This window comes from Lissotriton vulgaris, chromosome 2_1 (assembly GCF_964263255.1).
Source record: "Lissotriton vulgaris chromosome 2_1, aLisVul1.2, whole genome shotgun sequence".
In the NCBI taxonomy this organism is placed as follows: domain Eukaryota; kingdom Metazoa; phylum Chordata; class Amphibia; order Caudata; family Salamandridae; genus Lissotriton; species Lissotriton vulgaris.
In genome coordinates, this window is record NC_141687.1 from 319,750,873 (window position 1) to 319,766,160 (window position 15,288).

General features: G+C 42.7%; 1 protein-coding gene across 2 annotated transcripts in view; it reads right to left on the reverse strand.

The window, feature by feature from the left end:
- Positions 1–15,288, reverse strand: part of P2RX5 (purinergic receptor P2X 5) — a 516,750-nt gene that overhangs the window by 26,304 nt on the left and 475,158 nt on the right. The window contains exon 10 of one of the 2 annotated variants that reach the window (XM_086955029.1): positions 2,403–2,468. The exons of the other annotated variant lie outside the window; for it this stretch is intronic. Coding sequence (XP_086811155.1) covers positions 2,403–2,468 — 66 coding nt within the window. The remainder of the gene's footprint in view (positions 1–2,402; positions 2,469–15,288) is intronic. 2 annotated transcript variants of the gene reach the window in all.

The window sequence follows — 15,288 nt, forward strand, 5'->3', positions numbered from 1 at the left end:
GGTATATGAAATGCAAGAAGAAAGGCAATTGATAATTTGCTGTGCGCGCTCCAACTTAAACGTATTGCTACATTGATGTTACAGTTCCTAGAAACATTTATTGAGCATGCTTTCCACACCATCAAGGGGGATGTTTCCTCGATTTATTTTTCTCTTTTTGCAGCAATAAAATGAGTGTTCGTTGAGCTGTGTGCACAGCCTTATGCTAACGTGAGCACGTGCAATCAGTGAACAGTCGCTTCTTTGAGTCACTAAATAGTACATTGTAAAGCAGATTGTTGTTATATAGATTGTAGAGGTCTGAGAGACAGTTCCAAATGACCAGGCAGGTTTTAGGCTTTCTGAAGAAGATGTAGGATATTCAACAGCCAGGCTGAGGGCCACCAAGATGATTGTGTATCTGTGTATCTGGCTGTCCATGATTTTCCTTAGGGCCTTCAGAAAGAGATGAGTAGGAAGAATGGCATGCAAGATCTTTTGTCAATCCCTCGTGTGCACAACAGGAGGCCAAGCTGTCGCTCCTAGTGTTCTGGAGGGTCACAAAAACATGGGTGATGGACTGCTCTAAAATGTCCACTCTCTGCTGACGTGACTTACGGGAAGTAAGCGCCTCAGGCTTTCAAATCTGAAAGCATGCTGTATTGTTGTTGATGTGTAGACTGTCCCAATTCTCGGCCTGATCACTGGAAGGAAGGCATTTAGGCAGTGAATGATTTGTGAAAAAATAAGTGCCACGGGTCACATCAGGAGGCCACTGCAGCGTGCACCGCACAAACTCCCACCGCCATGCTGCCAATAATAGTATCAACATAACTACTAAATATCACGCTCCAAGAAGTGTGACATTTCGGACTATTCGAGGTCCCCAAAGCTGTAAGAATGGTTTGGGCGACAGGCAATAGTCCTTTTAATGCATATTGAATTAATATTTAACTCTTGTTGTGGTAATCTTTAAATTAGCTAGACAGAGTCACCTCGTGGCAGACTCTCCCAGGCGCAAGTGTTGACAATTAAGTACAGGTACCGAGCACCGGAAACCACTGGCTCAAATTAATCACAGCATTTAGGACTACAGAAAAACACAATTTCAGCTCAGCTGCAACGTATTTATGTGGATAGTTATATAAGATATGTCTTACAAAGCAATGATGGAAAGGGTCCCATAGTTTCAGATCGAATTACGAAGCTCTAGTCATGTCTGTGATTTGCATTTGTGGCAAACCCTGCATCTGGCTATGAATGGAGGAATGGAGGCCTCCAAAGGACAGCTGACCTCCGCCCCTACATGCACATTCATTGAAAGCGACATTTATTTCAACGCAGCCCCAGTCCATACAAAAATTTGGGATCTAGTAAAAGCATGCAGTGGTACACTGAACGACTGCCTGCACCCCCTCGATACCAAATGCACACATTGACTAGGCGGAAGGTGTATTGTGCAGAAAGCTTCCACCTGGTATCAGATCAGTGGCTTGCAACAGGTGTCGGGTTTGGAAACCCTGATCCATTTCATTATGATTCGGTGAGAGAACTAGGACGCCCTCAATCAGTGGCATAAAGCAATTAGAAAGTCGGAAAGTCATTTTCAAATTGCTGTGTCTTTGTACATTGCAACTCTTTTGATGTTGCAAAGACTTTGATTTTGGAATTACCAGATTCACAAGTGCAAAATAGTTTAGTAAATCAGGTCTAAACTTTTTAAGTGGTGAAACCTATTGCGAATTATGGGGCATATTAGCAAGAACTTGCGATATTTGTCGCAAAACGTGCTTAGCGCATTAATTTTTATCGCTGCCTAGCTCTAGATATTTTGGTGGAGAAAATATGCTATTAGAAACGTTTATCTCCACTGTGATAATATATCCAGCGATAGCGGCAAAATGCCTGAATATCGCTGAAAATCCTGCAATATTCACGCATTAACGCCATGGTGGACTTAGCCTGAAAATCCACCTCCCATTGAGGAATACAGGTAAGTCAGGTTTTCAGCAGGTGTTAAATACTAGCGATAATCACGCTTAGCGCAACTTGTTTTATCGCTTCGCCTGGGTTGGTTATTGGGTTGTTGGGTTATTGGCCTTTTAGCGACAGCTTGCTGATAGGGCGATAAAAAAATTGCTGCTTTAGCAGCAAAAATTGCTGCTAAAGCGGCGATATAGCCCTTGCTAATATGCTTCTATGTTCTTTAGACCATTTAATCGGAATGACATAATAGCTTAAACGTTACTATTGCAGAAACCTGCAGACAGTGAATTAATTAATGAAAGCAAATGTTGACAGATAATTTAGCAATTTTGCCAAATTATGTGATTTGCACAGCATCCTGTCATGCACTTCTCACTCTGCACCCGGTTTACCTGACTAACATTTAATCTACATTTAGTTCTCATGCAGATACTCACTGCACCCATGAGGGCCAAGCCTGAACCAATGTTGATTACTGTTGGAATGATATTAAATTTTCCAGCCTAAAAGAGAAACAAACCCCATAAGTATTATACATCAGCTGATCATGACAGTATATCATTCAAAACAATACTGTAATAGTAATCTTAGAAAAAGTAGAACTCATGCTAGCAGATAATCCTATTATTAAAATTGTAGAACTCATGCTTTATGGTCTTAAGATCTTTGGGCCTGATTACAAGTTTGGTGGTGTTGGATGGTGCCGCCACACCAGTGCCCTGCTCGGCTCCACTCCCATACCGCCAAACCCGCCCCCGCCAGATTAGGAGTTTTATCTTCAACTGGCAGGTGGTGCTTTGGCAGTCCCAGGCAATGAGCCTTAGAAAGGCACCTCAATGGGAAAGCCACGGCAAATTCCTGCATGGCAAGGCCTGCTGAGTCCATGCCGTACAGGAGTTGGAGGTGCATAAATACAGGGGGACACACCATGTGCCCCTCTGCTTGCATTCCCATGGCCCAGTGGCAACCAGGGGGCCTGTAGGGTCCCCTTAGTTTCCTCACCACCACACTTTCATGAACTGTGGTTGTGAGAAAACTGGTAATATGCTTGGTGGTGCTGAAGAGGCACCATCAGCATATTGCCGGCCTCAGACCGCCACACCACCGCCCAGGGATTATGGATCCCCGGCGGTTGTGGCAGTCCAATGGCGGTCTGACTGCCAAGCACATAATATGGTGGTCCGTCTGCCGGTGCGCACCGCCAATGCTGTGCCACCCCGGGTTTGGTGGTCCATGGACCGCCAAACTCTGAATCAGCCCCTTAGTATCTAGACCACTTCCTTGTGTACACATGTTGGTTTTGCAGAGAACGCCTTTTGTACCCTAAGGGACTATAACACAGAACATACATTTATTTGTGTCTTGATTTACAACTGAGATGATAATAATGTCAGCCCTATCTCTGCTTTAACACTGTGCTAATTATTTAAGTTCTGTAAGACCCTATTTTTGACTTTAGTCTTTGTTGGTCTCATAGCCAATCTGGCACCTTAATTGCTGTGACCTTTGTGTTTAGGTATTGAAACTGTGTTACCCTACATTTTTTCTTACATCCATATCTTTTTTTCTTGCTCGTGTTTGTTATTTATTTATCAACTTCTCTTAAAGCTAATCTTCTAGACTATCTGCCATGATTGCTTTATTGATGGTCATCCTGAGCAAGTCTGTATCTTTCATATCAAACCTCCGTTATGGTTAGACTTTTGCAATGTTTTAGAGCCCAAATCTTCTCTCAACATGAAAGGTCTTTACTTGTCTATCCCTTTCAACAACTTTAAGTTGGACTGATTCTTTTTGAAGTCATCTCACTCATCTATTGATTATAGGTTAACTGTGCTTACTTTTTCCCAATCTGCTATTTTGAGATTGTCTAGCTGGACCACCTTTCTCCACTGATTACCAGCCTCTCTGTTGAATCATCTGTTCTATCTTGTTAGTTCCCTAACTTGGCTGTTTATTTTTAGGTTAGCTTCTCTATTAAAGAACCCTTCAGGCAGTGAATGAATGGATGAATTACATTTTGTAGAGAGTGCATTACCCAAGGGTGTCTAGCGCTGAGAAGACCAAGGCCCGAAATGGGTGCATCAAGCTGAGGGTATAGCCTAGGTGATTCCATTATTTAAAGTGGGGAACAGCCAGGTGTTTAACTGCTTTCTAAATAGCTGCAGGCTGGGATGTGAGCAGAGTGCAAGAGAAATGGATCTCCATAACTTTCCCCCAGGTAAGCAAGCATTCTACCGCCCCAGTTTACTCTTTTTATTCTAGGGACCATAACCATGTTCGCAGACCTAGATCTGAGGATTCTGCTAGGCATGTACCAAGAAAATCATTCTTGAAAGGGCCTTATGCTTTTGGCACAGAGCCTTGAAGGAAATCCTCTACTCCACTGACAGCCAGTGAAGGCTATGCAATAAGTGAGATAGTGGTTTGAATTTGGGAATCTTCAAAAGAGTTCTTGGCTACAGCATTTTGTAGGGATTGCAATTTTTTTCCTAGGTATTTAGTGGTGCCTATATAAAGGACACTGCAGTAGTCCATTTTAGAACCAATGAGAGCCAGCATTACAGTCTTCTGTAAGTCAAACAGAATGAAGGGGAGGATTTGTTTGAGAACCCACTGAATAAAAAAGCCACTTGAGGTTTACTGCATTAATTTGAGCAGAGAAACACAATTTGGTGTCAAAGATGACTCCCAAGTTTCTTGCCTTCTGCACTGGTTTGGGAAAATTTCCCAGCTCCGGGGGCCACCAGGATGAATTCTAAAAGGAGGTCTCTTTCTCAAAGTGCAGCACCTCCATTTTGTCAGAGTTTAGCTTGAGACAATTACTCTGCATCCAACTTGCGAATGCAGCCATACATCTGCAGAAATTGTTTGCATCATTCTCAGCCTGTGATGAGATGGAAACCACTATCTGTGTGTCGTCCGCGTAGGATAGACAGTCAGAGCAAAACTATGAATGAGCTTTACCAGGGGGGTGACATACACGTTGAAAAGAGTGGGACTAAGCGCAAGTCCCTGAGGCACCCTGCAGGGGAGGGAGAAAGGACTGGGCTTTGCATCTCCCATCTCTACCCACTGTTTTCTGTCTTCCAGAAATGAGCTCAGCAGAGTTAGTGCAGTGTTCCTAAAGCCTACGAATTACAAACCTTTAATAAGTAGTGAATGGTGGACCGTATCAAAGGCAGTGGACAGATCCAGTAGAATTAATGCAGCTCTGCTGCCTTTATCCACCTTAACTCTTATTTCCTCTGATGCGGCTATCAGTGCTGACACCGTACAATGGGTTGCCCTGAAACCGTATTGAGCAGAATCCAGCAACTGATGGGTGTCAAGAAAAGTTAGAATTGCCTCATTCATGGCCTTCTCTAACAGCTTGGCAGTGAATGGAAGCCAGGCAATTGGTCGGTAGCTATTCACCAGCTTAGACTCCTGGAAGGGTTTCTTAGGCAAGGGAAGAATAGCTTTTTTCCAGATATTTGGGTAGCGCCTGGAACTAAGTGCCTCATTTAGTAAATCTTTAAGTGGCCCAGTCACCTGGCTGGCCACCTTGTTAATAATCAGTGGGGGGAAGGGTCCGAGGGGGCTCCTGATTTGATAAAAATCATGATTCTGATTAGTTTAGCCTACGAGAGAGGAGAGTACTTCTCAAATAGACTAGTCAATTTGTTGCGGAACCTAGAACTAATTGCAATGCAATTTCTGTGAGTGGATTCTTATTGAAATTTTTCCGTAGAAAACAATTATGAAAAGTCTACCACTCTATCATGACGCGTTAATCCAATATGGCGGATTTTTCAAAATGCCCATTATTTGAGATATACGGTATAACTGTTTTATATACCCATGTGTGGGATCATTTTATATGTTTTTAGGGACGGGAAATTAAAAAATAACATCAAAAATTGTTTCAGATGACCATAATATCAAATCATCGCGGAATATGTCAGATAGACAAAGTTTGTATAATTGTTTCGTTGACTTATATGACAAAGTGTGAAGGAACATAAATATTACAATTAACTTTTGAAATAAAAAGTTTGCTATTGTTTGTGTTTTGTTTTGTAACTTTGTTGTTATTGTTTGTTTTTTGTTAATCAAAAATGTTTCATTGATGTGTTACAGGTTCTTGCGAGTTGCTGTGAGATACAGTGAAAATGGACGTAGAAAAGTGTTTCATTTGTGATGTGGTGTTTCAAGAAGAGGACAATGTATCTGTACTCACTGAAAGAGGAGTGACTGGAATTCACAAAACATGCAAGAAGAGAAAAATATCTAAGTTTCACGTTTGTGTTGGGCAGAAAGTTCACAAGAAATGTAGAGCGAGTTTTGTTAACTTGGAACTCCGTTCCAGGAGAAAGAATCAGATCCCACAACTTCTTGTGTTCAGCACCCTGCCTTATGGGCTTCTAAGGTCTCCCCTAGGGGTGGCATAAAACATGAAAAGGAAGGTTTAGACTTGGCAAAAGGGTTTATTTTGCCATGATGGATTGGCAGTTTAAAAGCTGGCAGCCCTAGAGTTATATTTTCATTGTGTCACTGTGGTGGTGGCACAATAAGTGCTGCAGTCCTCTAGTATTGTACAAGGAATGGGCAACCCAATACACCCTTGAGGGCTCGGGCTAAGATAAAATAATAGGGTAAGGTGCGCCTTCAAGGGATTTTGCCCAACTGTATATTTCAGAAAATTTAGATAAATGAATTTGAGACCTAACTTAATTTCGGTCTAAGCGTATCAATAGCAAACATTTAGAAAATGTACATTTAGTTTGACGATCACGTCAAATTTACACAAGTTACAAAAAGCACAGAAACTGGTATGTATAGAAAAATATATTGACTTTATATATTTATAATGAAGGGTATTTAAAGATATATTAACAATGTGACAAGAAGGAAACAGTATTAGATCAAAACTCCTTCACTGTGACAATTGTAAGACTTTTCTTCTTCGCTAAAATACAAAACGGAATAATAGAAGAAAAAGCCTGGGTCAACGTTTCTGTCTTTACCTTTTCGTTATTAAGACCATCTTCAGGACAAGGCAAATATACAAGAATTGACCCCTGATATTTTAATGAGAATGACCGTATTCGAATGTATCTTGGAGCGGGTTCAGCGAGCTGCCTCATTCAATGCAGGGCAGAAGAGTAGGCCTGCAGGGGTGGGAGCGGGAGGGCCGGCAGCAAGGCCACTGTCGCACGCAGGCTCCCAATTACAAAGATATTTGGCACACGCTGGCAATTAATGCCAACCTGGCGGAGAATGAATGGAAACCGCACAGCGACCCGCAGGGATGAGGTGGCGTCTCAGGGGAGTGGGGTGAGGGGAGGGAAAGTGGGTGAGAGGGGACAGCTGATGGTGGGGAAGAGTGTGGGAGTGTGAAGAGAGCAGGAGAGAAAAGACTGGAACAAGTGAGGCACACAAAGGAGGAAACGGAACAGAAAACATAGACAGGAGATAAAACTCATGATACTAAACTGTTTTCATAGCTGAGAATCTGTAAAGCTTTCACAACACTGGTTGGAGCCATGTCAACTAGGGAAACGGAGAGAGGAGGGAGAAAACGGAGCAGGAGAAAGAAGAAAGGCGGGAGGAGGGTAAGATAATAAGATATGGCATAAGAGGTAGAATCATAGTGAGGAAAGTTAGGGAGGGAAGGAAGGAGGGAGAAAAAGGGAGGCAATAAGGGGAGGGGTTGCGAAGCTAGGGAGAGACAAGATAAGGAGAGAAAGCTTTCACTCTTTAAACAATTAACAAATTTCGGGCCACATAAATCATGCTTCTAATTTACCTCTTGAAAAGGGCACAACGGAGCAGAGCATCAGGGAAATAAGCCCGGGAGTTCTGTGCACACGCTAAAAGAAAAAAAAAAAAGCACCAGAAGTGGTGCGCGCGGGATGGCAAAAGTATAAGCAGGCTGACGAGTGGTGTGCGACGTGCGCGCACCATGACGAGAGAGGAAAGCCAGATCGCTCCTCTGATCGTCATTGTGCGCGTAACTGCACTCTCTATGCCAGCCAAAAAACTGTGGTAGGACTTTTAAAAGCCCACTTACTAAATGTCTCGCAGAGCAATTCATGCGCTGGCTCAGGCAAGACCTAAAAACGTGAATTGCACGGTATCTCAACCTAATATAAACTTCTTTTGACTTGTACTTATGTTGGTTGCCTCTTTACTTACTTGTATACTATTGCGCCACCTTCTCTGTGTCTATAAAACACCTTTTGTTGACAAATTTTGTCCTGAATTTTGACCTTCTGTCCTGAATTTTTGTCCTGAATTTTGACCCTTCTTCCTGAATTTTTAGACTCACCGTCCTGAATTTGCACCTATGCCACTTGGTCACCCTACCCACCCCTGCTCCCCACAGTGCAGTGTTTACAGAGCATCCCTGAGCAGGAAACACTGCCCCCAGCCAGCCCGGGTGCCCGGGTGTCTACCCTCCGGAGAGAGGGGAGTCCACTCTTCACAACAGCAGCAGCACGGCGGATGCTGCGTCCCTCTAGCAGAAAGCAGTCGATATAGGTAAGTACAAATGAGCCATAAAAAGCAAATGGATGTCTGCGCCCATAAAGGTGCGCCCCGAAAGCTGCTTCTAGGCGCGGCGAACTGGAGAACTACAAAAAAGTTCTGCGCGCGCCAGCTGCCTGTGACTGCCGCATTAATAGAGGGTTTGGTCCATTGTTTCAGTCAAGACACCGGTTCCAATTTCAGGTGGGAAACTGGTCCTTGGCTATTGGAGTGTTTAGTGTTGTTCCACTCTTGTCTGCGTTTTTTGGTACCTACGACATGAGCGAGCATATTTGTTAGTGAGGCTTGGCAGTAGGTGACACGATTATAGTTTGAGTGTGCTTTTGTTCCAGTCATGAACATTCATTTAAATGCATATTGAATTGTGGGTTTGTAGTCTTCTCACTGATTCAGTATCACGAAATGTCTACATTACAGTGGTTTGGAAAAATAAAAAACCTGGTCTGGAGATTGCTATTCCTGATGACACAGAGTCACCAAGTAACCTTCGCAGCAGGATATTTCAACCGGTGTGCGATTGTAACTAAACACATTACAAAAGCCCTATTTTATGCACTGTAACTCCAGGGAATAGGGACACTCTGCATGACCTTTCACAGAATTAACAATAAGGTCACACATAGGTCACATCTATTTTCCTGCATCCTCTGATAGGAGGTTAAACAGGTAAAACGGCCACCGTGTCACAGCCCCTCTCCTTTCAGACCTCCAGTGGCAGTGCCAGAGTGATAACTCACAGCTGCCAGGTTACCCAGTTCATGCATGATGAGCTGCTCCTGACTATTTTTTAGTTTTAATTTGAGGCTTATAATCCGGGCACAAGTCCTAAACAAGCATTGGCATAGCCAATAGGTCTCGCTTTTGGGACCATATAAGTATTTAGTTATGCAGCACAATATCCTTGGTGCACCAACATTAACTGTTGCATGGTTAAACCCTTATAATGTCCCAAAGGCGAGACCTATTGGCTATGCCAATGCTTGTTTGCCTGGCTTGGACTGTAACATTGAACGACTTTCTTCAAAGCCTTCATATGGGGAGGTTTTTGGCCCCTCTAGCCAGTTTCTTCATTTTCCCCATTAAGCGCTTGTCTTTTTGACTAACTTAGTTTTGAAAACGTTAGTCCCTTATTTTTGTCTGTTGTTTGCTAGGTGATGTACATGTTCCAAATTAATTGCTCCTGATGCACCCCAAAGGGGTTTTAAAAGTTAAAGAGAAGAGTTCTCCCAATTTCAATTTGAGGTCCAGAGGAGGGAGGAAAAATACAAAGCAAGGAAGTACCTCTGATCAGACCTATACGCTTTTCTCAATAATAATCTTCACAAATCATTTTGAAAAGGATGCTAAGTATCTGACAAAAACATTCAATTTATTCAAAAAGTGTTATTTTTATTTTTCATTATTTTTCATTTGTTTTGTTTTTCTTGTAATAAATACATTTCAATTTGTGTACATACAAAGTTAGCACTTTCTATAAATCACTCCAAACAACATTTTAGAAAAAAGAAGAAGAACCCCAAGAAGCTAACAGAACATTCATACCATTCATTCCAACATACATACTGTAACATTCGCTACCCAATCTTAAAAACACTGTCTGGACATATCAAACAAAAAACATTGAACATACAATAACTCTTTTTTGAGAATCCCCTATGATTTGCTGCAAGAGAAAGTCATGAAATCTATACACTTTACAGCTAGTACATTTTCTCTAAATTTTTGCTTCCTTTTTTTAGAATTTTGAACAAAATGATTTTCTATGTGGGGATCTCAAAAGCGTACGGCCAATGTTAGTGAATGTTATGGTATGTATGTTGGAACGAATGTTTTTTTTTTTTTTTTTTTTTTTGTGTAAGAAGAAGAGGGTATCCCCGACTAGAGTTCCTAATTCGGGATAAGTATAGTGTGTGGAAGAAAGGTAATTAGGAACTGGTTTGAAAAGAGGGGCAAGGCGGACAATTGACTGAAAGGACCAATGGAGAGGTGTGATACAAAAATAAGAATTTTATTTTATTCAATTAGCAGTATGATAAGAAACATGAAAAAATTATTTGTAGTATACAATTGATAAAGAATGCAAATCATGTGCCTATCTCCCCTATACATGTGATTAATCTACATATATATACATTTTATACATATCTTGAGATGGTTCATTTATACTCAAGGATGGAGAGAAATGGATGTTTCAGCACATTATATATAAAAACATGGCTAAATATGACATCTATGACATCTACGCGCGTTTCGGCTGGGGGCCTTCATCAGGGAGCCATGTGAGTATCCAAGTGGACCTGAAGCGGTGGGTGTGGAAGATTTTCACACAAAGAGGTGGCAGGAAAGAGATGGAATGGCAAGGTGCTTGAATATAGACCTTGATGGCTTATTGATTTATTCGGCTGCGTGGGTCTTTCGTGCATTCGGAGGACGCCTCACTTATTTTGGGCTTGTGTGGATGGTCACTCGGCTTCACAAATTATGGTAATTCCAAGCATGGAGAATGGGTGAAGTGAATAACATCAGGGACCTTTAGATTACGTGTGTTGTCGACCGGGGGTCTTGTAAGTGACGGTCTTGCTGTTTCTGATTATGCTGACCGTCTGTAGATTGCATTCGTAGGGTGTTCTGCGGGGGTCTGCAATACTGCTCGTTATCTGGGCGCCGGGGTTTGGTCAATCTTTAAAATTCGCCCATTGAGTGTTCCGTGGGGAGTCTGCAAAGCCGCTCGTGATCAAGACGGCGGGGTGCGGTTAATCTAGGCGTTGTACATCGTATTCATTCCGATTGTGGGGTCTGCCGGCATATGGTCCGCTGGAATAGAATGTTTTTGTCAGATACTTAGCATCCTTTTCAAAATGATTTGTGAAGATTATTATTGAGAAAAACGTATAGGTCTGATCAAAGGGGTTTTCACTTGAAAATATTTATTGTAATATCATTTATATAGTGCTCACTACCCCTGAAGAGGTATTGTTGCACTTTTTTGGCACGTAGTAAGCTATTCCGGAACCCAAAAGGGATTAGTGGTGATTTAGTATAGGGATATATAAAATTAATTCGAGTGGTGGACATGTTAGTCTGTTATTTGGATTGAAAAGATCAGTGGGTGGATAGAAGAGGGAAGGATTTGCATGAGATGTTGAAGCGCTTTTCGGCAAGAAGCAAGCTACTCCGGAACCCAAACAGGATTAGTGGGTAATTAGTATAGGGGAATATGAAATTAATGTAAGCTGCGGACATGTGAGTTGTATAGACGGGTAATGGTCACATACCCCATGCCTTTTCTCTGAGTAAGCTATTGCTGCTAGTGCAATTCTACCAAAAACGAAGCAGCGATTGCTTACTGTTAGAAATGGAGGTTTCTAGTTGGCAGAGGTAGGTACCTTTGTCCAAATAGGGACCCTTGCTTCTGATCAGGGTAAGGCGGATAGACTTCCAAAATAACCCCTCCTCACCCCATTGGTAGCTTGGCACGAGCAGAAAGGCTTATCTCAGAGGCAGTCTGTAAAGCATTTATGAACACATACAGTAATACAGTACAATGTAACACTACAAATGGACACCACACCAGTTTAGAAAAATAAGTAATCTTTATTAAACCAAACAAGACGCAAAATGACAAAAATCCACAATACAGTAAAAGGATATGAATATCAAATTGTAGAAATAGTTCAGTTCAAAGCAAATTGCAGATGTAGCACCTTTAACACAAAGTACCTTGGATGCGTCACACAAATAAACAAAACGGGCCACAGGGAAGGTGATGCGTCAGTTCCTTACACTCAGGGAAGGTGATGTGATGGTTCCTTGCTCTGGGGGAGGTGATGCGTCAGTTTCTTACTGCGTGAGGAAGGGATGCAATGGTTTCTTACTGTGTCCCCCAACGATACGACAGACTTGGTGCCTCGCTGCGACGACCTGGGATGATGTGTGGATTCTTGCAGCCACACAACAGGGCTTGCGTCAGAATCGGTGCAGTGATCCCAGACTTCGGAGATTGTTGCACTCAATGCCGCAATTTCTCGAGCCTCGGCAAGTGCTGCAATGGTTTCTTTGCTAGAAAACATTCCCTAGAGGTCCAGAACAAAAGCAGGTTAGAACTCCCAGCATAGAAGGTCAGGGGGCTGGTGGTGTAGTCTGTGTGTCCCTGAGACTTCAGAACAGGAGGCAATGTCAGTTTTAAGCCCTTGGAGATTTTCCTCAAGCAGGGGACACAGCAAACAGCAAAGTCATTTCCCCTTTCCTTGGCAGCAAGTAGCCACTGCAGGCCAACCCCAGACAGCAAACAGCACAGGGGCAGTCTTCCTCCTCAGCTTCTCCAGCTCTTCTCCTTGGCAAAGGTTCCTCTTTATTTCCCAGAAGTGATCTAAAGTTCTGGGGTCTGGGCCCCAATATTTATACTACAAAATACTTTGTTCTCTGGTGGAAGAGAAGCCCTGTGCTTGGTCCAAACCAGTTCTGTCCTCTCTGGTGCAGCTTCCTGGCAGGAGGTGGAGACAGCACTGTGGAAGGCAGACCAGGCCCATTCAGGTGAAAGAAAATCTCCTCCCCTACTCTAAATGCAGCCCAGGTCTTTTCAGCCCAGCCCGACTCATCAGACTCTCTGGAGCCACTGCTCCCCCCCAGCCCCTGTCAGAGGCACATTGGATGGCTAAGCAAGAAAATACCTACTTTCTAAAAGTGGTATTTTTAAACACAGAATGTAAAAATCACCCTCACTAAAAGATGCATTTTAACATTCTGAGCTCAGGCATACTAAACTTTATTTTCCTACCTTGTTCCCAGGGGTAGTTATGTTTATAAGATGTTATAAGCAAACTCCCCATTCTATCATATAGGAACAGGTAGCCTTGCAATAGTAAAAAACGAAATTGGCAGTATTTCACTATCAGGTCATGCTTGACACACCAGTGCATGTCCTACCTTTCACATAAACTGCACCCTGCCCACAGGGGTACCTTGGGCCGACCTTAGGGGTGACTAACATGTAGGAAAAGGGAAGGTTAGGGCCTGGCAAGTGGGTGCACTTGCCAAGTTGACATTGTAGTACCAGACTGCTCACAGGCTCTGCAATGACAGGCCTGGGTTACATATACAGGCTGCTTATGTGGGTGGCACAATCAGTGCTGGAGCCCACTAGCAGCATTTGATTTACAGGCCCTGGGCACACACAGTGCACTGTACTAGAGACTGACTAGTAAATCAAACATGCCAATCATGGAAACACCAATCCATAACAATAATTTACAAAGGGAGCACTTGCACTTTGGCACTGAATAGTAGTGGCAAAGTGCCCAAAGCATCTAGACCAGCAAAACGGAGTCCAACAGACAGCAAAAACACAGGAGGTCAAGGCAAAAAATACAGGGGAAAGCCACGCCAATGATGCCAGGTCTAACACTCACCCTTGTTGGTGCGATTTGGAAAGCTTTGCAGGAGATATATCAGCTCAAATAAAAATTGTGGCCTGTCTGTCCCCAGTTCTAAGTCTACGATTCTCTACAGATTGTCCATTTGCTTCCTAAATCTCAAAGGACTATTTCAGCATTGTCATCTTTTTGTGCTTGACCTCCCGCAAAAGACATTTCAACAACTGTGTCATAGATAAAAGAGTCAGGAGGTGGAGACAGCGTTGTGGAAGGCAGACCAGGCCCATTCAGGTGAAAGAAAATCTCCTCCCCTACTCTAAATGCAGCCCAGGTCTTTTCAGCCCAGCCCTGACTCATCAGACTCTCTGGAGCCACTGCTCCCCCCCAGCCCCTGTCAGAGGCACATTGGATGGCTAAGCAAGAAAATACCTACTTTCTAAAAGTGGTATTTTCAAACACAGAATGTAAAAATCACCCTCACTAAAAGATGCATTTTTACATTCTGAGCTCAGGCATACTAAACTTTATTTTCCTACCTTGTTCCCAGGGGTAGTTATGTTTATAAGATGTTATAAGCAACTCTCCATTCTATCCTATAGGAACCGGTAGCCTTGCAATAGTAAAAAACGAAATTGGCAGTATTTCACTATCAGGACATGCCACACACACCAGGGCATGTCCTACCTTTCACATAAACTGCACCCTTCCCACCGGGGGAACCTTGGGTCTACCTTAGGGGTGACTAACATGTAGGAAAAGGGAAGGTTAGTGCCTGGCAAGTGGGTGCACTTGCCAAGTTGACATTGCAGTACCAGACTGCTCACAGGCTCTGCAATGACAGGCCTGGGTTACATTTACAGGCTACTTATGTGGGTATAAAGAAAGGTGGTCCTTGACATTAATTTAAACAAAACTTACATGAATATCACTTATGTCTTGATGATGCGATTAAATCAGCATACATTGATTCAAGCAACGGGGGGAGATATATTGAGATTGGTATTATTTATAAGCACATTAAATGCAATGAGAAAACAGTACCCAAAAATAGCAGTTTTAAACTGAAACAAGAATGATAGATTGTAACCACACTCAGGGTTCTTGTTATACCAAAATTTACATATTTATTTACATCTTCATAAAACAATTATGATTATAAACGGCGCAAAAGACTATCACAGTATAGTCAGTGAAAGGAAAAAGGGTGCTCTCGTGATATGGAGAAGAAAGAAGGAAAGATAGCAATTATAGTATACAATATTAATATTTACACAACAAAAGTGGGAAAACTTCCGCTGTCATTTTAAGCCTGTCCACAACATTTGAAAAGGGGGAATGAAATTAGACTGGGGGAGGTACAGGCAAACAAAAGGAAAACCGTCGACGTTTCGACCTTGGTGCTCCTGAGGTATTTAGGACC